This window comes from Papio anubis, chromosome 1 (assembly GCF_008728515.1).
Source record: "Papio anubis isolate 15944 chromosome 1, Panubis1.0, whole genome shotgun sequence".
In the NCBI taxonomy this organism is placed as follows: domain Eukaryota; kingdom Metazoa; phylum Chordata; class Mammalia; order Primates; family Cercopithecidae; genus Papio; species Papio anubis.
Window position 1 is genome coordinate 113,199,192 of NC_044976.1, and position 27,135 is coordinate 113,226,326.

The 27,135-nt window shown below is 36.3% G+C and overlaps 1 protein-coding gene across 10 annotated transcripts in view; it reads left to right on the forward strand.

Annotated features, from left to right (window-relative positions):
- The first annotated feature begins 1,250 nt into the window (after positions 1-1,250).
- SYCP1 (synaptonemal complex protein 1) overlaps positions 1,251-27,135 on the forward strand; it is a 120,993-nt gene continuing 95,108 nt past the window's right edge. For 2 of the 10 annotated variants that reach the window (XM_009216015.3, XM_009216040.3), the window contains exons 1-12: positions 1,375-1,812; positions 1,960-2,097; positions 3,096-3,180; positions 3,722-3,765; positions 3,931-3,984; positions 5,036-5,200; positions 6,222-6,289; positions 7,204-7,277; positions 21,187-21,245; positions 22,781-22,850; positions 23,607-23,680; positions 24,961-25,069. In XM_009216015.3, the coding sequence (XP_009214279.1) occupies positions 1,990-2,097; positions 3,096-3,180; positions 3,722-3,765; positions 3,931-3,984; positions 5,036-5,200; positions 6,222-6,289; positions 7,204-7,277; positions 21,187-21,245; positions 22,781-22,850; positions 23,607-23,680; positions 24,961-25,069 (910 nt within the window). In that variant the 5' untranslated portion in view covers positions 1,375-1,812; positions 1,960-1,989. Of the gene's footprint in view, positions 1,331-1,359; positions 1,813-1,959; positions 2,098-2,348; positions 2,599-3,095; positions 3,181-3,721; positions 3,766-3,930; positions 3,985-5,035; positions 5,201-6,221; positions 6,290-7,203; positions 7,278-21,186; positions 21,246-22,780; positions 22,851-23,606; positions 23,681-24,960; positions 25,070-27,135 lie in introns of those variants that run through there. The other 8 variants (XM_009216030.3, XM_009216035.2, XR_652292.3 and 5 more) reach the window with 8 other exon arrangements.

Sequence of the window (27,135 nt, forward strand, 5' to 3'; positions counted from 1 at the left end):
TACTACAAGTTTTCTTCTGAACTCGATCATGTAATCCTTTCTGCTCAAAATTCTTCGGGATCTCCGTCCACAAAGTCTAAAATCCAGACACTTTTTCAAGGCCTTTCTATAATACTTGCTCTCTCGCTCGCTCTTTTTTTATTTGAGAGAGTCTCATTCTGTGGCTCAGACTGGAGTGCAATGGCGCGATCTCAGCTCACTGCGACGTCCGCCTCCCCGGTGGTTCAGGCGATTCTCTTGCCTCAGCCTCCGAGTCGCTGGGACTACAGGCGTGTGCCACGTGCCTGGCTAATTTTGTATTTTTACTGGAGACGGGGTTTCGTCATGTTGGCCGGGCCGGTCTCAAACTCTTGGCCTCAAGTGATCCGCCCTCCTTGGCCTCCCAAAGTGCTGGGATTACAGGAGTGAGCCACCACGCTCTTGAAATCTCTAGTGTCATCTCTTGCCATTTTCTCCACTTAATCCTTACACAGTACGCTTCTTGGGCTTAGTCATACTAATCTCTCTTACAACTCCAAGGCCTTTGCTAGCCTTCCGTCAGCCAGCAATACTCTTTTCCCATTCCCTCTCCTTCTCCCCCTTCTCCCCGCTCTCCCCCGTCACTCCATTCTCCCCGCTCTCCCCCGTTTCCTCCCTCTGCCCCCTTTCTCTCCTCTGTCTCCTCTCTCTTCTCTCTCTCCTCTCTCTGTCTCTTTGAGACACAATCTGGCTCTCTTGCCCAGACGGGAGCCAGTGACAGGATCATTAGCTCACTGCAGCCTCTATCTCCAGGACTCAAGCGATCTTCCCCTCTCTGCCTTTTAAGTAGCTGGGACCACAGGTGCGCGCCACCACACCCGGCTATTTTAGGATAGGCAGGGTCTCACTACGTTGCCCAGACTGGTCTTGAACTCCTTCCTGGGCTCAAGCAATCCTCCCGCTTTGGCCTCCCAAAGTGTTGGGATTACAGGCGTGAGCCAATAGCCCGCCTAGCCAACTCTCCATTCACTCATTCTGATGTGAAGCAGTAACAGAACCATACCACATGTGTGGAGCTTCTCCTGACTCCACAAGCCACCGTGAGAGCCACTTTCCCTACGTCCCTATCATAGGAATCACCCTAAATGATTATACGACTTTGTAATTGTTTGCCCATCTGTTTCCTTCCTAAGATTGTGACCTCTTGGAGGGCAGAAATGGATTTTTCACTCTCAGCTTCAGTCTGTCATAGCGCCTGACATTTTCCCCAGCATTCTTCGACAACAGAAGCCTAAAGAACTTCCACTCCAAGGAAATACAGAATCCGGGAAGGAATTGTTCCTAGCGAGAAGGGAAATCTCGCGAGATTCAGGTCCTGGGAGCCTGGCAAGCCCACGCAGCGACGGTTATTTAGCCGTTGAACTGCCAGCCGCCCGGGGCCCACGCGCTCCGGGCCGCTCAGCCTGAGCGATTTCCCGCCTTTTTTGAGGTTCTGAGGCGGGAGCTATTGGTTCTTTCTGTTGCCCTCATAGACCATAGGTAGCAGTTCGCGTGGGCACGGAGCCCACGGTTTCCCGCTAGTTCTTCAAAGATGAGGGCAGGTGCCCCGATTTCTTTTCTTGGGGACTGAGCCTAGAGCGGGGCAATATTGTGCTACTGCGCCTCCCCGCCGCAGCCCGCCGCCGTTTTCTTTTGAATAGTGGTCCAGGAACTTAAGACAGTTCCTCCTGGCGATGTGGTGGAATTTACCAGGGCAGGAGAAGGGAACGGGCTTGCTTTTCAGGCCAGCGTGGCGGCGGGCGGTGGGGCGAAAGGGAGAAGGAAACGAGGGTTTATCCCTTTGCCCACTCCGCGGTAAGCGACCTTGTAGGGCTCCACTGTAGCGAGAGCCCCGTGGATTCCTTTTTTTTAGCCATTTAGTTTGTAAACATCACTTTAAAGAATACATAGTGTATTCACGGCACACGGTGAAAAAAACTTTCCTTCCCCTCCCGCCCCCAGGGCAGTAGATATTTACAACCGTAACAGAAAATGGAAAAGCAAAAGCCCTTTACGTTGTTCGTACCACCGAGATTAAGCAGCAGTCAGGTGTCTGCGGTGAAACCTCAGACCCTGGGAGGAGATTCCACTTTCTTCAAGGTAAATTTCCACGTGACTCTTAATTGGACTCTTCTTAACTTTAGGGAAATGAAGAAAAGTGTACTTTCTTCCTGGTGGTGTTTTATAATTATTTCTTCTCAATAAATGGTCTCATTTACCCAAGAATTTTGAATCCCATTGCTTTAAATGAACAGTGAGCATTATTATGTAGGCATCATTCATTTAAATAATAACTGCTGCCGTAGAACTCTGCATACATAGTGGAACCTGCTTATTTTAATCCTCCTTCTTCCCGTATTTGATTCGAGGCAACTTATAGGACAGATACTACAAGGCAGTAGAATATGTTAGGAGAAAATTAGGAAAATTATCAAGAAAAATGAGGACTATTTGGACAAATGCCTATATATGAGTAATAATTCGTGTTGTGACTGGGCTTCAGATTTGACTCTGAGCTTCCTAGTGGATAGGACAAAGAGGGAAATTCATTTGTGTAATGGAGTTATCATTGGATAGGAGGAATTCTACCAAGTTTCCCAGGTGAAACAGAGCTTTAAAAAAATTATTTTAAAAAATTTATCATCTGGATCCTTATATTGGAGATACAATGATGCAATGAATATTTTATTTGTATATGCTGTAAAAAATTCTTGTTGCTGCTATAGGCAATAATATATTATTAAATGCTATTCAGTAAAGACAATCTTTAATTCTATCAAGGGAAATCATAAACTGAAGCAATCTGCTAATATTATTCTATACTACTAGTTAGATTTACTGTTATTCTTGAATACCTACAAAGCCATATATTGAGTAATTTATAGTTTAGCTTCATCTTACAAGTGGAAATATCTAATTAGAAGTTTTTTTTGGTTTATATAGAAAACGCATTTGATATTTTAAACATGTATGTACGTTAAAGGATTTGCAATTATAGTGACCTCTTTAAGCAGGTGTATATTACATATGTATATATTACACTATTAGTATCAGAGTGGTATGAAACAGCATATTTAAGAACTTCTTTGTGTCTCTAGAGTTTCAGCAAATGTACTGAAGATGATTTTGAGTTTCCATTTGCAATGACTAATCTCTCCAAAAATGGGGAAAACATTGATTCAGGTAAGAGCCTGGAAAAGCAGTGTATCAGCTTATATGGAAACATTGTGTTATATATATCTAGTTATTGAAAATATAACGTATTATATCAGTATTATTGACACAAAAGCTAGATATAATACTTAATATAAAAAATAAGGCTGGACACAGTGGCTAACACCTGTAATTCCAGCATTTTGGGAGGGAGCTGAGGCAGGGGGATCACTTGAGGCCAGGAGTGTGAGACCAGCCTGGGCAACATAAGGAGATCCTGTCTGTCCAAAAAAAAAACAACAAACAAACCCCACCACCCCCAAAACTAGCTGGACGTGGTGGCATGTGCCTGCAGTCCCAGCTACTTGGGAGGTTAAGGTGGATCATTTGAGCCCTAGAGATGGAGGCTTTGAGGCTACAGTGAGCCATGATGGCGCCACTGCCCTCTAGTCTAAGCAACAGAACCAGACGCCCTCTCTCTCTCAAAAAAAGAAAAAAAAAAAAAAAAAAGAAAGAAAGAAAGAAAAAAAGATGTTGGCATATTTAATACCTGTCGTCTTTTATCTTGCAGATCCTGCTTTACAAAAAGTTAATTTCTTGCCCATGCTTGAGCAGGTCAGTTAAGCATAGTACATACAGATATAACCTGTTTAGGTAATGAACTGCTTATTTGAAGAAAACAGTCTTTAGTTATTGCATTACTAGTCTTCTGTATTTAATTGTTATTATTTGGAAGCTCTTATCAGAAGTATTTTCTTATAGAAACATCTGTTTTTTTAGGTTGGTAATTCTGACTGTCACTATCAGGAAGGACTAAAAGACTCTGATTTGGAGGTCAGAAGATTTTCCATTCATATTAAATTTCTTATAATTGGAATATAACTTATTACCTATATGTATATTTCTTTTGAAGCTTCAAAAGGATTATTATTTGGTTAATGTTTTAAGATATATCCTTTAAAACCTTTTTTCCTGCTTCTGTATTTTTTGGGTTATGAAAGTTCCATTTATGTAGAGGCAATTTCGTTTTAGACCATGAAATCAAGAGGAGGGGAAATGGGTACTGTACGTGAAAAGTATAGTATCAAGAGAATATTTTACAAAATCAGCCTTTAATTAATACATGAAATTGACTGGTTGGCTGGTTTATTGTATAAGGAATTTGTAGGACATGCTATATACTTTTGATTTTAGTTATAAAGATATTTCTTATTTATGGCATATAGATGTCTTTAAAATGAAGAGAAATTCCACAGCCTGGTAAGGTACTAGATGTTTGTTGCTGTGATTATAGTACCAAACAGTTTAAAATATATAGAACTTATTTATATATTTTTATAAGAAAAAGTTATCAACCAGCAGAAATTGATGTGATTAAAAATCTCTGATATTTACAATATAATGTGGATTTAAAAGAAGGCAGGAAATCTATCTAAAACATCAGACTTGATGAAAATTATATCTTGTGTTCACTTTTATTTTTCTTGTCATTATATTTTAAACTTCATGTCCTTTAGTGAATCTTCAAACTGTTTGTATAATCAAAGTGTTTCAAGACCATTGTTAAGATTTATAGATTTTTATAGTTTGATTTATTTTAGCTTTTAACCAGCCAGATCCTCTCACTAACTAAAATATTTTTATGGAGCCATTTCATTTTATTCAGCAAGGTATAATTTAGTCAAATGACCAATAACTTTAATGAAGTAGTTAATATTGCCTTAGTAGTTTAACAGAGTTAATGTGGCTTTCAGTATGCTATTAGTGCTTAAATTGAGAAAACATTTGGTCTCAACTATTAGTATATGGATATTTTCAGTAGGCAGCCGTAGTTTGGTTATATTAGAATTTTGAACAATTAATTTTTGAAAACGTATTTTAATAGAATTCAGAGGCATTGAGCAGAGTGTATTCAAAACTGTATAAAGAGGCTGAAAAGATAAAAAAATGGAAAGTAAGTATAGAAGCTGAACTGAAACAGAAAGAAAATAAGTTGCAAGAAAACAGAAAGATAATTGAAGCACAGCGAAAAGCCATTCAAGAACTGCAAGTATGATAAAATTTTGAATTGTAAACATAGTATAGTAAATCTTATCATAATACTGTTGAAAGTGAGTATTATTTGGGATAAATTGGATTGATCTTGTTTTCGTGATGAATATTTTAAGGATAATGCTTTTTAAAAGTTACATCAATACTGGATACATTTTAACTTTAAGAATGAGCATAGAGGACAAGTTGTATAATGCTTAGTGCAAATGATTAGGGAAATAATAAATCACTTTATATAAAAATTGATTTAATGATTCTAATTTTTATAAAGAGTTTCAATTTTTATTCCTATTGATGTTTTATATAAATATATTCTCTTAGAGTACAATAGTTGCAGATAACACTTTAAATTTTAAACTGTGTAACTATTTATTTATTTATTTTTTTGAGAGAGAGTCTCCCTCTGTCACCCAGGCTGGAGTGCAGTGGCACAATCTCGGCTCCCTGCAACCTCCGCCTCCCGGGTTCAAGTGATTCTTCTGCCTCAGCCTCCCAAGTAGCTGGGACTACAGGCACCTGCCACCACGCCCGGCTAATCTTTGTATTTTTAGTAAAGACGGGATGTCACCATATTGGCCAGGCTCATCTCGAACTCCTAGACCTTGTGATCTGCCTGCCTCGGCCTCCCAGAGTGCTGGGGTTACAGGCGTGAGCCACTGCGCCCGGCCGAAACTGTGTAACTTTTTGTGTAGCATAAAGTGAAAAAAACGTTAAAATGTGACATTGTGTTAGCACAAAGATAAAACATTACTTCAAAATATTTAGAGAAGATAATATTGCATTAAAATATTGTTGAATGTTTTTTGGAGATGATTTAGCCATCTTTATTTTAGATTGATGAAGGCCATATTCTTAAAGGAAATCATAAGCTATTACAAAAATGTTTCATTTTTATGTGGAAAGAAAATAATTCTTTTAGACTATTGTGCATTAGTAAAGAAATACTGCTTAATGATTATATTCATGTTTATTTTTGCTAATAAGCAAAATGTGATGAACTGTTCTGTTTTATAAATTAGTTTGGAAATGAAAAAGTAAGTTTGAAATTAGAAGAAGGAATTCAAGAAAATAAAGATTTAATAAAAGAGTAAGTAGTAATTTAATGAATTTGTTCTTTCACATTTTTTATTCCAAATTTACTACTAAAATAATTTTCAAAAACATATTGAGCACTTTCTATATGTTATATAACATGAATTTATAAGTAGAATTATATCTGAGTGCTATGGAAAAAGGAAGACATACATTCTTGTGTTTGGCAAACTGTGGTCACTGACTAATAACTTCCTTTTTAAAATGTCAGGCATCAGGAATAAACATTCCTTGGTGTCAAAAAAGATGCCTGATAATTCTGTATCTGCAGCTACCTATGTATGTTGTCTGTTTCACTGCTGCCTTGAGTACAGTACTTACAAAATAGGGCTTAATTTAGTTCCAAGTTAATTCTTACTCAAATTCCTGTTTTTGAAAATGTAACAGTTTATTTCTACAGAAAAATGATAAGTTAGAAAATTAAGTCTAACTGCCATATGTGTTAGTAACTTCAAGATAGTCACAGGTCTCATTATTCACATAATGAATGCCTAATCAGAAAGTTACCTTATTTTGTGTTTTGAAGGTTAGACATATATTAATTTGTTAATGAATGGCCCAACCTATTCTCATTATTTTCCTTAGGCAAATCTAGATCTGTCTACTGAAAATTTATTGATAGCAACTTGGGTAGAAACTTGTTAAGGAGCTGTCACTTTTATTTGTTTATTTTAGTGGCCAGTTACTGGAACTTTTACTTTTAAAGGGAGGCAATTACTAAATCATCGTTGCTAGTAGTATAGTCAACCCACTGTTTCTTCATATAGTCATTTATGAATAACGTGATATATACCAAATATTATAATATTTTAAAAATTTCTTAAAAATTGTAACAATATATTTCATAACACATTGTGATTTTGCTTTGGAATCAGATTATACACAGGCAAACTCTTTCCTTTGTTTCAGGAATAATGCCACAAGGCATTTATGTAATCTACTCAAAGAAACCTGTGCTAGATCTGCAGAAAAGACAAAGAAATGTAAGTATCTTTCTTGTTTTATGTGATTTTATTCATTTATTTTACTGGTAGAGGTGGAGAGGGGAAGAAATTGTCTTTTTAATTTTTGGAACCAATTCTGATTTAAACAAATTATATGTGCCTCAGACTATTTTTATGTAAGTAATAAGGAGAGTCACAGTTCTTTGAGTTTTGAAAGCTCAAAAATTTTTGAAAGGTAATATATGTCAAAAGGTATATTCTTGGTATTTATAGTTAATCCTGGTTTCAGGTAAGGTATGATTTTGAGACTAATCTTTGTCTGGAACAACTAGGAAATTCAATCAAGAATAAGATACATAGCCATGCTCATAATAGAAAATAGCAGTAGAGGCGTTGCTAAAGCCATTGTATTTATGAGCAGTGGTGCAATGTTTATATTCAATCTAAATAGAATTATCAAATTTTTCCTAAAGAAATATTCTTTTGAAATATTATAATATGGTTGTGTTGTGTATGTGAAAGAACAGTGTAAAAATTTTTAAGCATGTTTTCATTTTTTTAAATTGTAAAGTAGGATTTTTTTCCCATTTTGATGAAAAAAAAATGTGTGATTATAAAAAATAATAGTCTTTGTTTTTGCCATAATTTGACACTGACTTTACTTTGTTTCTGCCAAGAATCCATTGGGAAATACTGTCTACCTGCTTTTTCAGGATAGTCTCTATTTTTCTTCGGTAAAAATTTTAATTTGTATCATGCAGCTTACTACTTAACAGCTTGGGCTTAAGGATTAGACAGCCTGTGCTCAAATTTAGACTTTCAGTCTTTGTCCACCTGGGGAGCTTGAATAATTTGAGTAAATTATGTAGTCTCTCTGTCACTCTGTTTATTAATTAAATGCCTCTTAGTATTGTCCTGAGAATTAAATGTTAATAAATATGCTTAGAACAGTGCAAAGTGCTCAATAAATGTTGGGTATTTTATTATTATTATTGTCATTATTTCTAACATTGACTGTTAGGTGTTTTATTCTTTTTTTTTTTTTTTGAGATGTAGTTTCGTTCTTGTTGCCAAAGCTGGAGTGTAATGGTGCAATCTTGGCTTACTGCAACCTCCGCCTCCTGGGTTCAGGCAATTCTTCTTCCTTAGCCTTCCGAGTAGCTGGGATTACAGGCACGTACCACCACGGCTGGCTAATTTTTTGTATTTTTAGTAGAAACGGGGTTTCACCACGTTAGCCAGGCTGGTCTTGACCTCCTGACCTTAGGTGATCCTCCCGTCTTGTCCTCTCAAAATGCTGGGATTATAGGCGTGAGCCACTGCGCCCGGCCAGGTTTTTTATTTTTAGTCCCTGCCTGTAGTACCTTGCTTTTTAAAACTATATATATCTTCCAGAATGTACCATGTCACTACCAGCTCCTCTGCTATATCCTGTGTATTCAACATTCAAGATTAAATTTTTCTGCCTAGATATAAAAAGTGGTGAAAAGTACAGTGATAGGGTAAAAGGATAGTACATTGGCTATCTTGCAGAAAATAACTTGGGTTAGAGAGACAAGTCTGATAGTTCTTTCTTTTTTTTCTTTCTTTTTTTTTTTTTTTAGATGGAGTCTCACTCTGTGGCCAGGCTGGAGTGCAGTGGCACAATCTCGGCTCACTGCAACCTCCGCCTCTCAGGTTCAGGTGATTCTCCTGCCTCAGCCTCCTGAGTAGCTGGGACTACAGGCAACTGCCACCACGCCTGGCTAATTTTTTTGTATTTTTAGTAGAGACGGGCTTTCACCATGTTGGCCAGGATGGTCTCCATCTCTTGACCTCGTGATCCACCCGCCTCAGCCTCCCAAAGAGCTGAAATTACAGGCGTGAGCCACTGCGCCTGGCGATAGTTCTTTCTTACATTTAGTTTTTAGCTAAGTTAGAGATCAGATGGTGAGGAAGGTTTAGAGAACCCAACATTTTTCAAGGTTGTCTCTTTAATAGACTAAAGTTGAGGTATGTCTTGATGTGACATGTAGAAAGTTTTTTTTTTTTTTAAGTCTTGATACTTGCCTTATTATTAGTGTAAACTCTATACAGATTCTTGCCTTAAGTTGTTGACCAGTCTTTTTGTTATTGTAGTGCTTTTTTCATTCTTTTATTTATTCATTCAATATTTTTTTTAGTGCCTGCTATGTCACGAAATCTTCTAGATGCTGATGAAAAACAGCAGTGAACAAAGTCTCTACTCTTACAAGAGTATATATTCCATGGTGTATATGTGCCACATTTTCTTTATCCAGTCTGTCATTGATGGACATTTGGGTTGGTTCCAAGTCTTTGCTATTGTAAATAGTGCTGCAATAAACATGTGCATGTGTCTTTATAGTAGAATGATATTTAATCCTTTGGGTATATACCCAGTAATGGGATTGGTGGGTCAAATGGTATTTCTGGTTCTATTTCCTTGAGGAATCACCACACCGTCTTCCACAATGGTTGAACTAATTTACACTCCCACCAACAGTGTAAGTGTTCCTAGGCCGGGCACAGGGGCTCACGCCTGTAATCCCAGCACTTTGGGAGGCTGAAGCAGGCAGATCACGAGGTCAAGAGATCGAGACTAGCCTGGCCAACATGGTGAAACCCCATCTCTAGTAAAATACAAACAAAATTAGCTGGGCGTGGTGGCACACGCCTGTAGTCCCAGCTACTTGGGAGGCTGAGGCAGGGGAATCGCTTAAACCTGGGAGGCAGAGGTTGCAGTGAGCTGAGATCATGCCACTGCACTCCAGCCTGGCAGCAGAGCAAGAGCTCTTCTCAAAGAAAAAAGTTCCTATTTCTCCACAGTCTCGCCAGCATCTGTTGTTTCCTGACATTTTAATAATCGCCATTCTAACTGGCGTGAGATAATATCTCACTGTGGTTTTTGATTTGCATTTCTCTAATGACCAGTGATGATGAACTTTTTTTCATATGTTTGTTGGAAGCATAAATGTCTTCTTTTGAGAAATGTCTGTTTATATCCTTTGCCCACTTTTTTAATGGGGTTCTTTTTTTTCTGTAAAAGAATGAGTTCACGTCCTTCGCAGGGACATGGATGAAGCTGGAAACCATCATTCTCAGCAAACTAATACAGGAACAGAAAACCAAACACCAAATGTTCTCACCCATAAGTGGGAGCTGAACAATGAGAACACATGGACACAGGGAGGGGAACATCACACATTGGGGCCTGTCGGGAGATGGGGGCAAGGGGAGGGAGAGCATTAGGACAAATACCTAATGCATGTGGGGCTTAAAACCTAGATTATGGGTTGATAGGTGTGGCGAACCACCATGGCACGTGTATACCTATGTAACAAACCTACACATTCTGCACATGTATCGCAGAACTTTAAAAAAAAAGAGTATACAGTCTAGTGAGGGGGGAGGATACAGATCATAGTGAATAAATAAAATGTATGTTAGGTGATAACTGCTTAAGGAGATAATATTTTGGGACAGTGTGATTGGGAAGTTTTTTCTGATTAAGTGACATTGGGTAGAGACCTGAATAAAGTAAGGGAGTGGGCCATCTATTTTGGGAAAGAATATTTCAGGCAGAGGAAGCAGTTAAGTGCAAAGTCCCTGAGATGAGAGCCTGTTCAATCTTTTCAGGTCACGATAATGAGGTCACTGTTCTGTATTTCTGATTCTGTATGTATTTTTCATCTTTTTTCTCACTGTACTCCACTCAGGATACTTTTTTCTTTTTTTTTTTTTTTTTTTTGGGCGGGGGGTGGTCTCACACTGTTGCCCAGGCTGGAGTGCGGTGGTTCCATCTTGGCTCACTATAAACCCCGCATCCCAAGCTCAAGCAATCTTCCTACCTCAGCTTCCCAAGTAGCTAGGACTACAGCCGCACAAAACCAGGCCTGTCTAATTTTTGTATTTTTTTAGAGCTAGGATTTCGCCATGTTGCCCAGGATAGTCTCAAACTCCTGAGTTCAAGTGATCTTCCCACCTTGGCCTCCCAAAATGTTGGGATTATAGGTATTAGCCACTGCCCTGGCCCACATAATTTCTTCTAACCTCTCTTCCAGTTTACTGATTTTGTATTTAGTTACTTCTTGTCTGTTTTAAAATTTATCAGTTGATGTATTAATTTCTGTTACTGTATTTACTGGTTGAGTATTAGCTGGTTCTTTAAAAATTTGTAGGGTCACTTTCCAGAATTTTAAGTTCTTTGCTGACTTTTTAAAGCTCTACTTTTTATCTCTATGAACATAATAAACATAGTTGTATCCAGTAATGCCAATGTCTGGAATATCTTGGGGTCCATTTCTGAGATTTTTTTCCCATAGATCCTAGTTTTATTGGTTATCTCATCAACTATCTTAGGTAATAATTAATAATTTGAGACTTACAATGGTTAAATTTTCCTAGTTCATTGAATGTTCAGCAATTCTGGATTATGTCCTGGACATTTTGAATATTATGTTGTGAGAATCTGAGTCCTCTTCAGATTTCCTAGAGAATGTTTGTTTATTTTCTAACAGGCAGTCAGCTCACTTAGGTTCATAATAGGTTCTGTCTTGCCTTTTCAGTGTGGGAGTTCCAATATCAGTTCAATTTTTAATGCCTTTGCTGTGCTGCCCCTGGGTCTGTTTAATGTATGCTCTACTCAAGGATAGTTCTGGGTCTACTCAAGGATAGTTCTGGGTTTTATGTAGATTCCAGTTTGCAAAGCTTTTGTCCCATGCATGTATAACCTCTCCCATTACCAACATACCTCACCAGAGTGGCACATTTGTTACAATTGATGAACCTACATTGCCACATCATGATTGTCCAAAGTTCATAGTTTACATTAGTGTTCACTCTTGGTGTTGTACATTCTATGGGTTTGGACAAATATATCCCCCATTATAGTACAATACAGAATAGTTTCATTGCACTAAAATTCTGTGTTCTGCTTGTTGATTCTCTACACCTTATCCTGGTAACCACTGATCTTTTAACTGTCTCCATAATTTTGCCTTTTCAAGAATGTTAGGTAGTTGGAATCCTACAGTATGTGGCCTTTTCAGATTGGCTTCTTTCACTTAGTAATATGCATTCAAGGTTCCTCCATGTCTTTTCATCACTTGATAGTTCATTTTTTAAGCACTGAATAATATTCCATTCATTGTTTGCACATACCACAGCTTATTTATCCATTCACCTACTAAAGGACATCTTGGTTGCTTCCAAGTTTTGGCAGTTATGAATAAAGCTGCTATAAGTATCCATGTGCAGGCTTTTGTGTGGACATTTTAAACTCCTTTAGGTAAATACCAAGGAGCACAATTCCTGGATCATATGGTAAAAGTATGTTTAGTTTTGTAAGAAACTGCCAAACTGTCTTCCAAATTGGGTGTACAATTTTTATTTCCACCAGCAGTGAATGAGAGTTTCTATTGTTCTATACTCTCACCAGCATTTGGTGTCGTCAAAGTTCTGGATTTTGGCCGTTCGAATAGGGGTGTGTGTTGGTATCTCGTTGTTCTAAATTGCATTTCTCTGATGACATATGATGGGAATCTTTTCATATGATTATTTTCCATCTGTATGTCTCCTTTGGTAAGGTGTCTGTTAAGGTCTTTGGCCCATTTTTAAATCAGATTGCTTATTTTCTTATTGTTAGTCAACAATAAGAAAAAAGACTTAACAATTTTGAGTCTTTGTGTATTATAGAAAACAGTCCTTTATCAGATGTTTCTTTTGCAGACATTTTCTCCCAGTCTGCGGCTTGTATTCTCATTCTCTTGACATTATTTTTTGGAGAGCAGAAGTTTTTATTTTTATTTATTTAATTTATTTATTTATTTATTTTTTGAGACGGAGTCTCGCTCTGTCGCCCAGGCTGGAGTGCAGTGGCCAGATCTCAGCTCACTGCAAGCTCCGCCTCCCGGGTTCACACCATTCTCCTGCCTCAGCCTCCTGAGTAGCTGGGACTACAGGCACCTGCCACCTAGCCCGGCTAGTTTTTTGTATTTTTTTAGTAGAGACGGGGTTTCACCGTGTTAGCCAGGATAGTCTCGATCTCCTGACCTCGTGATCCGCCCGTCTCGGCCTCCCAAAGTGCTGGGATTACAGGCTTGAGCCACGCGCCCGGCGAGAGCAGAAGTTTTTAATTTTAATGAAGTCCGGCTCATGAATTATTTCTTTCATGGATTGTATCTTTGTTATTGTATCTAAAAAAAAAAAAGTCATTGTGATACCCAAGATCATCCAGGTTTTCTCCTATTTATCTTGGAGTTTTATGGTTTGTATTTTACATTTAGGTCTATGATACATTTTTAGTTAATTTTTTTTAAGGTTGTAAGATCCGTCTCCAGATTTTTTTTTTTTTTGCATGTAGATGTCCACTTGCTTCAGCATCATTTTTTGAAAAGACCATCTTTTCTCTATTTTATAGCTGTTACTCCTTTGTCAAAGACGAGTTGACTATTTATTTGGGTCTATTTGTTACTCCCTTGTCAAAGATCAGTTGACTATATTTATTTGGGTCTATTTCTGGACTCTCCATTTTGTTCCTTTGATCTCTTTGTCTCTTTTCCCCACTAATCCCTCACTATGTTGATTACTGTAGCTTTATAGTAAGTCTTGAATTTGAGTAGTATCAGTTCTGCAACTTTGTTCTTCTCCTTTAATGTCGTGTTGGCTCTTCTGAGTCTGTTGCCTCACCATATAAACTTCAGAATCAGTTTGTAGATATCCACAATATGACTTGCCGAGATTTTTACTGGGATTGCATTGAATCTGTAGATCAAGTTGGGAAGGACTGACATCTTGACAATATTGAATCTTCCTATCCATGATCATGGACTATTTCTCTATTGATTTAATTATTATTTGATTGTTTTCATCAAAATTTTATAGTTTTCCTCATATAACTCTTGCATATGTTTTGTTAGATTTGTGCCTAAGTATTTCATTTTTTTTTGTATACTAATGTAAATGGTATTGTGTTTTCAATTTCAAATTCCACTTATTCATTGCTGGTGTATAGGAAAATGATTGACTTTTGTATAGTATATTGACCTTGTATCATGCAACCTTGCTGTAATTGCTTATTAGTTCCAGGATTTTTTTGCTGTTGATTCTTTCAAATTTTCTGTACAGACAGCTATGTTATCTGTGAACAAAAATAGTTTTTATTTCTTTATTCTCAATCTGATTCCATTTGTTTCCTTTTTTTTGTTTTATTGTATTAATTGAAACTTTAAGTACAATGTTGAAAAAGAATGGTGAGAGGGGACATCCTTGCGTTGTTCCTGATCTTAGTGGGAAAGCTTCTAGTTTCTCACCATTAAGTATGATATTAGCTATAGATTTCTGTAGATATTCTTTATTAGGTTGAGCAAGTTTCCTTCTATTCCTAGTTTACTAGGAGTTTTTATCATGAATGGGTGTTGGACTTTATCAAATAATTTTTCTATATCTATTGATATGATCATGTAATTTTTTTAGCCTGTTATGTGATGGATTACAATAATTGATTTAAAATGCTGAGCCAGCCTTGCATACCTTGACTGCATTCCATTTGGTTGTGTGTTGTATAATTCTTTTTATACTTTATTATTTTTTTTTTTTTTGAGACAGGATCTTGCTCTGTCACCCAGGCTGGAGTGCAGTGGCTTTTCACAGGCATGGTCATAGCTCACTATAGCCTTGAACTCCTGGGCTCAAGTGATCCTCCTGCCTCAGCCTCCTCAGTGGCTGAGACTATAGGTGTGTGCCACTGCACCCAGATAATTTTTAAAATTTCTTTTTAGAGATGGGATCTTGCTGTGTTGCCCAGGCTAGTCTCAAACTTTTGGCCTCAAGCAATCCTCCCACTTCAGTCTCCTGAGTAGCTGGAATTGGGATTTTAGGTGTGGGCCACTGTGTCGGCTCCTTTTATACATTATTGGATTTGATTTGCTAATATTTTGTTGAGTATTTTTTTATCTGTGTTTGTGAGAGATTATTTGTCTGTAGTTTTCTTATAATGTCTTTGTCTGGTTTTGGTATTAGGGTACTGCTGGCATCATAGAATGAATCAGAAAATATTCCCTCTGCTTCTGTCTTCTGAAAGAGATAGTAGAGAATTGGTATAATTTCTTCCTTAAGTGTTCGTAGAATTCACCAGTGAAGCTGGCAGGTCTGGTGCTTTCTGTTTTGGAGGGTTATTAATTATTGACTTAATTTCTTTAATAGATATAGGCTTATTCATATTGCCTATTTTTAATTCTGTGAGTTTTGGCAGTTGTGTCTTTTGACAGTTGGTCCATTCCATTTAGGTTAGCAAATTTGTGGGCATAGAATTGTTCATAATATGTCTTCATTTTAACATCCATGGGGTTTGTATTGATGTCTCCTTTTTCATTTATGTATTAGTAATTTGAATCTTCTCTCTCTTTTTCTTAGCCTGGCTAGACTTTATTGATTTTATCGATCTTTTCAAATAACCAGCTTTTGGTTTCATTGATTTCTTAAAATTATTGATTTTCCGTTTTCACTTTCATGGTTTTTACTCTAATTTTCATTACTTCTTTTCTCCTTCTTAGTTTGGATTTAATTTGCTCTTCTCTTTCTAGTTGCCTACAGTGGAAATTTAGATGATTGATTTCAGATAGTCTTTTCCAATTTATGCATTCAATGCTATAAATTTTCCTCTCAGTTTTTCCTGTATCCCACAGATTTCAATAATGTGTGTTTTAATTTTCATTTAGTTCAAAATATTTTTGAATTTCTCTTGAGATTTCTTCTTTGACTCAGGTGGTATTTAGAAGTGTCTTGGTTAATCTCCAGGCATTTTGTGATTTTCCAGCTATCCTTCTGTTATTTATTTCTGGTTTCATTCCATTGTGATCTGAGAGCAGATACTGTACAATTTATAATCTTTTAAATTTGTTAAGGTGTGTTTTATGGCCCAGAATATGGTCTATCTTGATGAATGTTCCATGTGAGCTTCAGAAGACTATGTATGTTATTGTTGGATTAAGCAGTCTGTAGATGTCAAGGTGATTGATGGTTTTATTGAATCCAACTACAGGTTAAGCAGCCCTAATCCAAAAATCCCAAATCTAAGATACTCCAAGATCCAACTGAGTGCCAAAATTGATGCTCAAAGGAAAATGCTCATTGGAGCATTTCAAATTTTGGATTTTCAGATTGGGGATGCTCGACTGGTAAACACAATGGAAATATTCCAAAATCTAAGAAAAAATCTGAAATCTGATATATTAATTGTTCTAGTCCCAAACATTTTGGATAAGGGACACTCAACCTACATGTCTTACTGATTTTCTGCCTGCTGAATCTGTCCATTTCTGATAGAGATGTTGAAATCTTCAGCTATAATAGAGGATTAATTTATTTCTCCTTGCAGTTCTACCAGTTTTTGCTTCATGTATTTTGACACCATATTGCTAGACCTATACATATTAAACATTGTTATATCTTCTTGGAGAATTGACCCAAAAGCATTTTATTTTTATTTATTTATTTTTTTGATACAGAGTGTTGCTCTGTCACCCAGACTGCAGTGCAATGATGTGATCACAGTTCACTGCAGCCTTGAAATCCTGGGCTCAAGGGAATATCTTACCTCAGCCTCTTGAGTAGTGGGGACTATAGGTGTGTAGCACCATGCCTGACTGATTTTTCTATTTTTTGTAGAGGTGGATTTTGCTACGTTGCCTAGGCTGGTCTCGAACTCTTGGACTTAAGTGGTCCTCCATCCTCAGCCTCTCAAAAGTACTGGGATTACAGGCATGAACCACTGTGCTCAGCTGTAAAAGCATTTTAAAATGGCCCTCTTTGTATCTGACAACTTTCCTTGCTTTGAAGTTGGCTGTGTCTGAAATTAATATAGCTACTCTTTTTTATATGATTATTTGCTGTCTGTATGTCTCCTTTTGTAAGGTGTCTGTTAAAGTCTTTGGCCTATTTTTTAAATCAAGTTGCTTGTTTTCTTATTGTTGAATTTTAATCAACAATAAGAGAAAAGACTTAACCGTATTTGAGTCTTTGTATATTATAGATAACAGTCCTTTAAAAGATGTTTCTTTTGCAGACATTTTCTCCCAGTCTGTGGTTTGTATTCTCATTTTCTTGACATTCTCTTTTGTAGAGTGGAAGTTTTAAAATTTCTTTTGATTAGTGTTAATATACTTTCTTGTGATTAGTGTTAATATGGTATATCTGTATCCATTTACTTTTATTCTAGATGTGTTTTTACATTTAAAGTGAGTTTCTTATAGACAGCATGTAGTTGGGTATTGTTTTCTGATCCACTCTGACAATCTCTTAGTCGGTCATTTAGACTATTGTCATTCAAAGTGATTATTGATATAGTTGGATTATTATCTACCATATTTATTACTGTTTTTCTATTTGTTGTCCTGTTCTTTGTTCCTATTTTTGTCTTTTACACTTTTTATACTATTTGTGGTTTTAATTGAGCCTTTCCTGTGATTCCATTTTCTCTCCTTTCTTAGAATATTAGCTATACTTCTATTTTTACTTTTTAAAGTGATTTCACTAGAGTTTGCAATATATATTTACAGTAATCCAAGTCCACTTTCAAATAACCCTCTACTGCTTCAAGGTTACTATGGGTACCTTATAATTCTTTCCTCCCATCTTTTATTTTTTTCTTTTTTTGGATACAGAGTCTTGTTCTGTTGCCCAGATTGGAGTGCAGTGGTGCCATCTCAGTTCACCGCAACCTCCACCTCCTGGGGTCAAGTGATTCTTGTGTTTCAACCTCCTGAGTAGCTGAGATTACAGGTGCCCACCACCAAGCCCGGCTAATTTTTGTATTTTTAGTAGTGACAGGGTTTTGTCATGTTGGGCAGACTGGTCTTGAACTCTTGACCTCAAGTGATCCACCCTCCTCCGCCTGCCAAAGTGCTGGGAATACAGGCTTGAGCCACCATGCCTGGCCTCCTCCCATCTTTTGTATCATTGCTGTCATTCATTTCTTTTATATAAAGCATAAATAAGCATTTATAATCTAATACATTGTTGCTATTTTTTGTTTTGTTTTGTTTTTTTGAGGCAGAGTCTCATTCTGTTGCCCAGGCTGGAGTGCAGTGGCATGATCCTGGCTCACTGCAACCTCTGCCTCCTGGGTTCAAGTGATTCTCCTGTCTCAGCCTCCTGAGTAGCTGGGATTACAGGCATGTGCCATGACACCCTGCTAACTGTTGTATGTTTAGTAGAGATGGAGTTTTGCCATGTTGGCCAGGCTGGTCTCAAACTCCTGACCTCAAGTGATCCACCTGCCTTGGCCTCCTAAAGTGCTGGGATTATAGGCGTGAGCCACTGTGCCCGGCCCGTTGTAGATATTACTATTTTTGACAAACTTATATGTTAGACCAATTAAGAATAAGAAAAATAAAAGTTATTTAGCCTTTACTTATTTCTGCGTTGATGCTCTTTTTTTCTTTCTTTCTTTTTGTTTTTGTTTTTGTTTTTTTTTGGTAGAGATGGGGTCTTGCTATGAACTTCTGGCCTCAAGTGATTCTCCCACCTCAGCCTCCCAAAGCACTGAGATTACAGGTGTGAGCCACTGAGACCAGCTGTTGCTCTTTTTTTTTTTTAATAGAGATCTGAATTTCTAAACCATTTTCTTTCTCTTTAAATAATTTCTTTTAACATTTCTTGGAAGGCAGGTCTGCTGGCAACACATTCTGTCAACTTTTGTCAGAGAAAGTCTTTATTTCTTCACTTTTGAAGGATAGTTTCTCAAATTACAGAATTCTGTGTTGCTTTTTTTTCCCCTCTCAACATTTTAAATATTTTACTCCATTCTATTCTTGCCTGCATGGTTTCTGAGGAGAAGTCAGATATAATCTTTCTTTTTGCTCCTCTATAGGTAAAATGTTTTTTTCCTCTAGCTTTATCTTTGATTTTCTGTAGTTTGAATGTAATATGCATGGGTATAGTGTTTTTGGCATTTATCCTGCTTTCTGTTCTCTGAGCTTCCTGGATCTGTGATTTGGTGTCTGACATTAACTTAGGGGAAATTCTCAGTCATTATTGTTACAAATATATTTTTTTTATGTTCCTTTTTTTCTTTCTTCTCCTTCTGGTATTCTCATTATACTTTTCGTAGTTGTCTCACAGTTCTTGGATATTCTGTTCTGTCCTTTCTAGTCTTTTCTCTCTTTGCCTTTCAGTTTTTGAGGTTTCTGTTGAAATAGCTTCAACTTCAAAGATTTCTTTCCTCAGCTGTGTCTAGTCTACTAATAAGCCCTTCATTTATTCGTTTTATTTTTTTTTAGAGACAAGGTCTTTCTATGTTGTCTAGGCTGGTCTCCAACTCCTGGCCTCAAGTAATCATCCTGCCTGAGGCTTCCGAGTGACTGGGATTATGGGCCTGAGCCCCCACACCCACAAGCCCTTCATTTCTGTTACAGTGGTTTTGATCTGTGGCATTTATGTTTTGAGTCATTCTTAGAATTTTCACCTATCTCTTTAAATTGCTTATCTATTCTTGTGTGATGTCTACTTTATCCATTAGAGCCCTTAGTATATCAATCACAGTTGTTCTAAATTACTGGTCTGGGATAATTCTGACATCCTTAATTGTATTGGAGTCTGGTTCTGATGCTTGTCTTGTCTTGTCAAAGTGTATTTTTTGCCTTTTAGTATGCTTGTATTTTTATTGGTTTGGATAGCTACACATGATGTACTGGGTAAAGGAATTGTTGTAATGTGCTGGTAAAGTATAGGGGGAGGAGTGTTCTATAGACCTGTGGTTAGGTCTCAGTTTTTCAGCAAATTTTTGCCTCCAGACTATGAACTTCATAAATACTTCTCAGCCCTTGCATCCTGCTCCTCCTTAGATGGGACGGGGTGGGTAGAGTGGGCTGCAGTTGGGAATTTCCCATTTTCCATGTGGAAGGCTAGAGGGGGATGGAGTTGGATATTTTCCTTACTTCACATGGAGGACTAGAGCTGTCTGGAATTGGGTATTTCCCTTCCCCCAGGTTAGTTAGGCTCTGACAAATTTCCAACAGGTTTTTCTCTCCCAAGGGAGGCCTTGTTAAGAACAGGACACATTGGCATAGTTCAAAATGGCTTTTCCTGCCAGAAGCACAAGGGGATGTTTTTCCTATGTTCATTGTGAGAAACCTGGTAGAGCTCCAGAAGGTAAAACTCACAAGAATCTGGGCCCTCTCTGATGACTGGTTCTCCATAGAGGTTTTATTATTTTTATTTTTTTGAGATAGAGTCTTGCTCTGTTGCCCAGCTCACTGCAACCTCTGCCTCCTGGGTTCAAGCGATTCTCATGTTTTAGCCTTATGAGTAGCTGGGACTGTAGGCATGTGCTACCATGCTTGGAGAATTTTTGTATTTTTAGTAGAGATGGGGTTTTACCACATTGACCAGGGTGGTCTTGAACTCCTGGCATCAAGCAACGTGCCAACCTCCGCCTCTCAAAGTGCTAAGATTACAGGCATGAGCCACCACACCCAGTTTCCACAGAGTGTATCTCTCAGATTTGTTTACACTGAATTTCCAGCAATGCATCAATTATAGTTCAGGTTTTCTTTCCCTGACTCTGGTGCCCACAGAGTTTTCTGCTCATGGGTTTCTGCCCTGGTAAGTTATGATTCTCTCTGTGTTTGCCTGTCTCTCTGATTTTGGGGTAGTTTGCCCTGCGACTTTACTTCTCTTAAGATTTGAGAAGAGTTGTTAATTTTTTAGTTTGTTTAGCTTTTTACTTGTCGTTAGGATGGAGCAGTGACTTCTAAGATTCTTCACATCAGACTGGACCCAAACAACTTTTGATGCAACTTAAAAAGACCCAGTAATGATTTAGATAACCCAATGTTCATCATTAACACAGAATTTTAAATATTTTAATGTTTTCCGGAGGCATTTTGAGCATTATCTTGTTGATATCTTATTTTAAAATTTTATTTTGAAATTTTTATATTAACAACAGATGAATATGAACGGGAAGAAACCAGGCAAGTTTATATGGATCTAAATAATAACATTGAGGTGAGTGTTAATGAAATCTGAGTATTTTAAACATAGAAATTTCTAAGCAAATTATAGTGATTACCACAAAAATATGGACAACTATTCTTACTGAAAAGATTATTATTTATTTGTTGATATATTATTGTATCACTAATAAAATTCCTAAGGTTCTATACTATGAGCATTAATGTTTTGTTATGTAGTAGCTTTTTGATTTATATGTTAGTGACATCACTTAATTTATCAAATATTTGCTGACTCTTGTCAGAAATCAGCACATTGTTACACATAACCATTAATTTGAAAACAGATAAAGTATTATTCATCTGTGTCTGGCTTCTGTTTACCTTTGTTATCTCGTCTCCTGTCATTCTTCACTTTGCTTTTCTGCTATAGTCACTCTTCTATGTTTCTCAAATTTGCTAAGCTCTTTCTGATGGTGCTTCTTTGAATTTGTACCTTTTCCAGAACTTTTATATCTAAGGTCTTATGCACATTTCTAAAGTTCATTTTTCTTTTTTTGTTATTCTCCCCTTAATACTTTATCTAAAATTTCTATTTGATTATTCTATATATATCCACCTCATTTAACTTTTCTTAAGAGCACATAAAGCTACTTGGCATTTATTTGATATATATATGTGTGTGTGTGTGTGTATTTGCATTCTTTTTTTTTTTTTTTTTTTTTTTTTTTTTTTTTTTTTTTTTTTTTTTGAGGCGGAGTCTCGCTCTGTCGCCCAGGCTGGAGTGCAGTGGCGCGATCTCGGCTCACTGCAAGCTCCACCTCCCGGGTTTACGCCATTCTCCTGCCTCAGCCTCCCGAGTAGCTGGGACTACAGGCGCCGCCACCACGCCCGGCTAATTTTTTGTATTTTTAGTAGAGACGGGGTTTCACTGTGTTAGCCAGGATGGTCTCGATCTCCTGACCTCGTGATCCGCCCGTCTCGGCCTCCCAAAGTGCTGGGATTACAGGCTTGAGCCACCGCGCCCGGCCTGCATTCTTTTTTACACTTTATTATAAGTTCCAGTAGGGTAGAGACTTTGTCTTCTATCCCTATTGCCTAAAACAGTTCCTGGCACATAATAGGCACTCAGTAATTAATTAATTAATTAATTAACCTGATTTTACAAAGCAAGATTTGTTGAAAGCTGAATGAACACATGCTGCCAGATGATGGAAGTGTAACTTCGGATTCATGTTGAGAGGCCTCACTTTAGTGGAGAAGACATAAATAAATAAGCACAAATAAATATGAAATTACAGATTTTGATACATGCTATTAAGTAAATGGCTGGTGTACCAACAATCCATTTGCTGCTGTTTTGTATTATATAACATGTTGCCAGTGCATTTAAGCATTTGGGAAACTAACATAAGGCCCTCTTAATACGTTTTTAGTAAGTAATTCAAATTACAATTTTTAATTATTCCAAATTGTGTGGTTTTAAATTTAATGATCACATGATACAAATTTGATAATATTTTCATAGTTTGAAGAAAGCTATTTAAAAAAATCAAGTGTGATTCTTAAAAGTTAAACTTTATATTTCAGAAAATGGTAACAGCTTTTGAGGAACTTCGTGTGCAAGCTGAGAATTCCAGACTGGAAATGCATTTTAAGTGTAGGGATAGGGATCTTACTTAATTTTTATATTACTGTTTTGCTATTTATGTTTTTATTGGATTCCATTAATGTTTTCATCTCTTTAGCCTGATGCTCTCAACTATTTTCTATTTTCTTTATTTCTGTAAGTCCTCTAAATCTTGTGGAATGTGGCAGGGAATTAATATTTGTTAAAAATAGTTTTGGGCTTTAAAACTATGTCTTTCATGAAATCAAACTAATTTTATTTTTTTTAGAAATGTGATTTGGTATCTTTTTACATATCTTGGTATAGTATGCATGTTAAAATAATTTTATATATATCATATTATATATACTTAAAGCCTGTTGTTTCAGATTAGTGTGTTTTAGAGAATAAACTTTTATATATAAGAATTGTAAAATTTTTAGGTTATTATAACTGATATTATTTATATTCAGTATTTTACTAAACAGAAAATAAGGAAGAAAACAGCAATTTTAACCCATTACAAACTTTTAGAGTTTAATATAATTTAGAGATAAATAAAGAGGTGAAATAAACTTTAAATTTTGTTTGTAATAGAAATGTGATACAATTATGTTATGACATTACAGTATATTTGTTTTATTTTTATTTTTATTTTTTTAAATTTATTTATTATTATTATACTTTAAGTTGTAGGGTACATGTGCATAACGTGCAGGTTTGTTACATATGTATACTTGTGCCATGTTGGTCTGCTGCACCCATCAACTCGTCATTTACATCAGGTTATTTGTTTTATTTTTAAAGTAAAGGAAGATTATGAAAAAATCCAACACCTTGAACAAGAATACAAGAAGGAAGTAAATGACAAGGAAAAGCAGGTTTTTTTAAAAAAACAACTCTTTGTATTCTTTATATTTGCTAATTCATTAGATACTTAAAATTTCAAAAGAAGTTTGTATTTGCTGAATATATGATAAATTCCTATGAGAGAATTTTAGTATTATACATATCTAAATATTTAACCTTTAGATTCACTTAATTTTTGTTGACTCAAATATGTACTCACTCTAGCTTTTTTTGGGTTTTAATCAATTATTCTATAATATTTATATCAGTAATAGGATATTGCCTCAAAATATATTATTTTGTGAGAAATTTTGTTCAGACAAAAACTTCATAAAATGTATAAATGATCATTGACTACTCAACTTACATTTTGCAGTTTGTTTTGAAATGTGCTATTCATAATACCAATGAAGAGGAACTAAAATATTCTGTTGCTTCTTTCTTTTTTCTTTTTTAGCCTAAGAAAACAAGACACAGATGCTTTTTTATATTAATGTCACGTAGTGGAAGACTTGAAAATGTTAACTCTATATCCTTTGGCATTCACAAGAATGTTTCAGATTATTATTATGCCATCTCTATCAGTTTCAAGTCTTCTGCTTCCCAAATGGAAAGCAATATATATAATAGAATCCTCTTCTATTTCTCACTATATTTGCAGTTTTTCTTGTCTGATTTGCCACAAGATGTCTTCTAACCTGGTTAACAGGGATATCTACTTAATAATTTAAAAAATTAATTCACAGTACAGAGAGGATAATAAAAACCACAAAAATAGAGTGAAGTACTAAAACGCTTTTTGGTGTTCTAGGTGCATGGGCAGAGCTTACAGATTGTTGGGCTTCCTTCTAAAATGATGGCATGGCCAGCTAGTGCTTTTACTGAGGACTCCTAAATGTCATTATTTGTAACAATTTTTTTTGCTGGGGCTTTCTAAATTCTTGCTTGCGGATACAAACTTGGCTGATGGCATTCTGGAGCTGGATTGGGCAGGATAGCAAAGACAGACTGAATCTTACCATTATATATGTTGATTTTTCCATTATATATACCCCCACCCATCCCTGTGCCTGGAATACCCATGTTTAGAGATTGCCTTTTTCAATTTGATATGCCACTGTCTCTTACAAAGATAATAGGGCCAGTTCTCTGACTACATTGGCTGCCAGGGAGTAGAGTACCAGCATGGGAGGGTTAAGTGGACCAGCTGAAAAACATGTAGACAAGTACATAAAATAATTGTAGGTATTATGAATGTTAAGGTGTCATATTTAACTTTTTATATTGATAATGTATTATTTAAATATTTTAGGTGTCACTACTATTGATCCAAATCTCTGAGAAAGAAAATAAAATGAAAGATTTAACATTTCTGCTAGAGGAATCCAGAGATAAAGTTAATCAATTAGAGGAAAAGACAAGTAAGAATTTATATAAGATAATATAATGTACCTTATGTATTCCTCTTGTTATGTTCAAAATGTTGGCTTTCATTACAAGTTTGTTTTAATGCTTTCTAGTACTGTAATTCTCAATCTGAGTTGGTTTTGTTGGAGGAGGGCATAATAGATTAATCTGGGAAGCTTTTGTAAAATACATATACTCTTCTTTTCCCTTTTCCATGCTCTTACCTTTTTCAAATGTTTCAACTATATGCTCCACAAAGATAGAGACCTTGTCTTTTTTGTTCACTGACTTGAAACTGTTTGTTGCATTCCAAGTGTCGAGAACAGTGCCTGGCACATATAAGACACTCAAAATTAATAATATTATTTTTTTTGAGATGGAGTCCCACTCTATCACCCAGGCTGGGGTGCAGTGGCACAATCTTGGCTCACTGCAACCTCTGCCTCCTGAGTTCAAGTGATTCTCCTGTCTGAGCCTCCCTAGTAGCTGGGACTACAGGTGTGTACCACCACGCCCGGCTAATTTTTGTATTTTCTTGGAGACAGGGTTTCACCATGTTGCCCAGGCTGATCTTGAACTCCTGACCTCAGGTAGTCCACCTGTCTCAACCTCCCAAAGTTCTGGGATTACAGGCATAAGCCACTGTGCCTAGCAAAAATTATTTTTTGAATGAACAAATCGTATGGGAGCACGATGGAGAGAGTTACTGATTTTTCCCAGAGAGAGACCTGTAGAAAGGCAGTAGGAAAAAACTGTTGAACTGTTTAAAAGTTTACTAGACAGTGAACTGGAGGAGACAACATAGGTGGAATAAATGGCTTGTGCAAGTCATGGAAGTAGAAATGTTAGGGTATATTTTTAGTAAACTGACTGGTGTGGCAATATCTTATTGAACTCAGGCAGATGAAATTGTAAAAGATTTGGATCCCTTTATGAAGGATCCTGAGTGTAGTGTCATGTTTAGACTGTCTTATTAGTGAATATTTTTCAAACTTTTCCAAAAGGCAGGACACTTAGAAGGCATAGTGTTTGTCAAACACCATGCACCTTGCAGAACATTATAGAGATCTTATGTTTTTCTGTTCTTCAAAACGTTCTCTTTTCTTCACATGGCAAATGATTATCTGGTTTCTGCCAATCTATACCTGCTAATTTCATCTTACTGTCATAACTATGTGATATTCTCCAGATATATTGAAATAATTTAACTTCACTTATATTTTGTGATCTTTCAATCCCACCCCATGCTTTTGGCTACTACCTCTACTCAAAATGAATCTCTTCTCTCCACCCCACGTCTGTTGGCTAAATTCTTAGTAATGGCGTAAGCATTACCTGTTTGTCTGTCCCCTGTGACTAGGAGTGTCTTGAGGAGGGATTGGGTTTTAAATATCTTTGTAACTATAGTGCCTAGTATATTGTTATGCATATAATATGAGTTCAATAGTTGGATGAATGAAATAATATTTAATCTTATCATATAAACTGAAAAAAGTAATACATAACTATAATTCTATATGATTTCTGTAGACTCATACCCACTGAAATGTGTTCATTTAAGTGATTTTTCATTGTTTCCCATATGTGTGTATCTTCTGCTTGTTTTTCTCTATGTTCAGTGTGGATATTTTTTACTGATCTGTTATCTGATCCTGCCTGTGATGTGTCTAATTTGCTTTAAACCCATCTACTGAATTCTTTACTTTAAATAAATCATATATTTTTCATTTTGAAGTTTCCATTTGATTACTTAAGAGTTCAATTCTCTGGTTAAGTTTTCTCCTCTTTTAAAAATCTCATTTTTCACCTCTTAAATATATATTCATCATTGATACTTTATAGCTATTCTCTGTTTATTTTAATATATGTCTCATCTGTTGGTTTATTTCTGTTGTTTCTTTTTTAAAACTGTGGTAAAATATGTGTGACATAAAATTTACCACGTTAATCATATTTAAGTGTCCAGTTCTGTAGCATTAAGTATGTTCACATTGTTATTCAACCATAACCACCATCTGTCTTCTCCAAGAACTCACCGTCCAAGAACTCTTTTCATCTTGCAAAATGGAAACTCTGTACC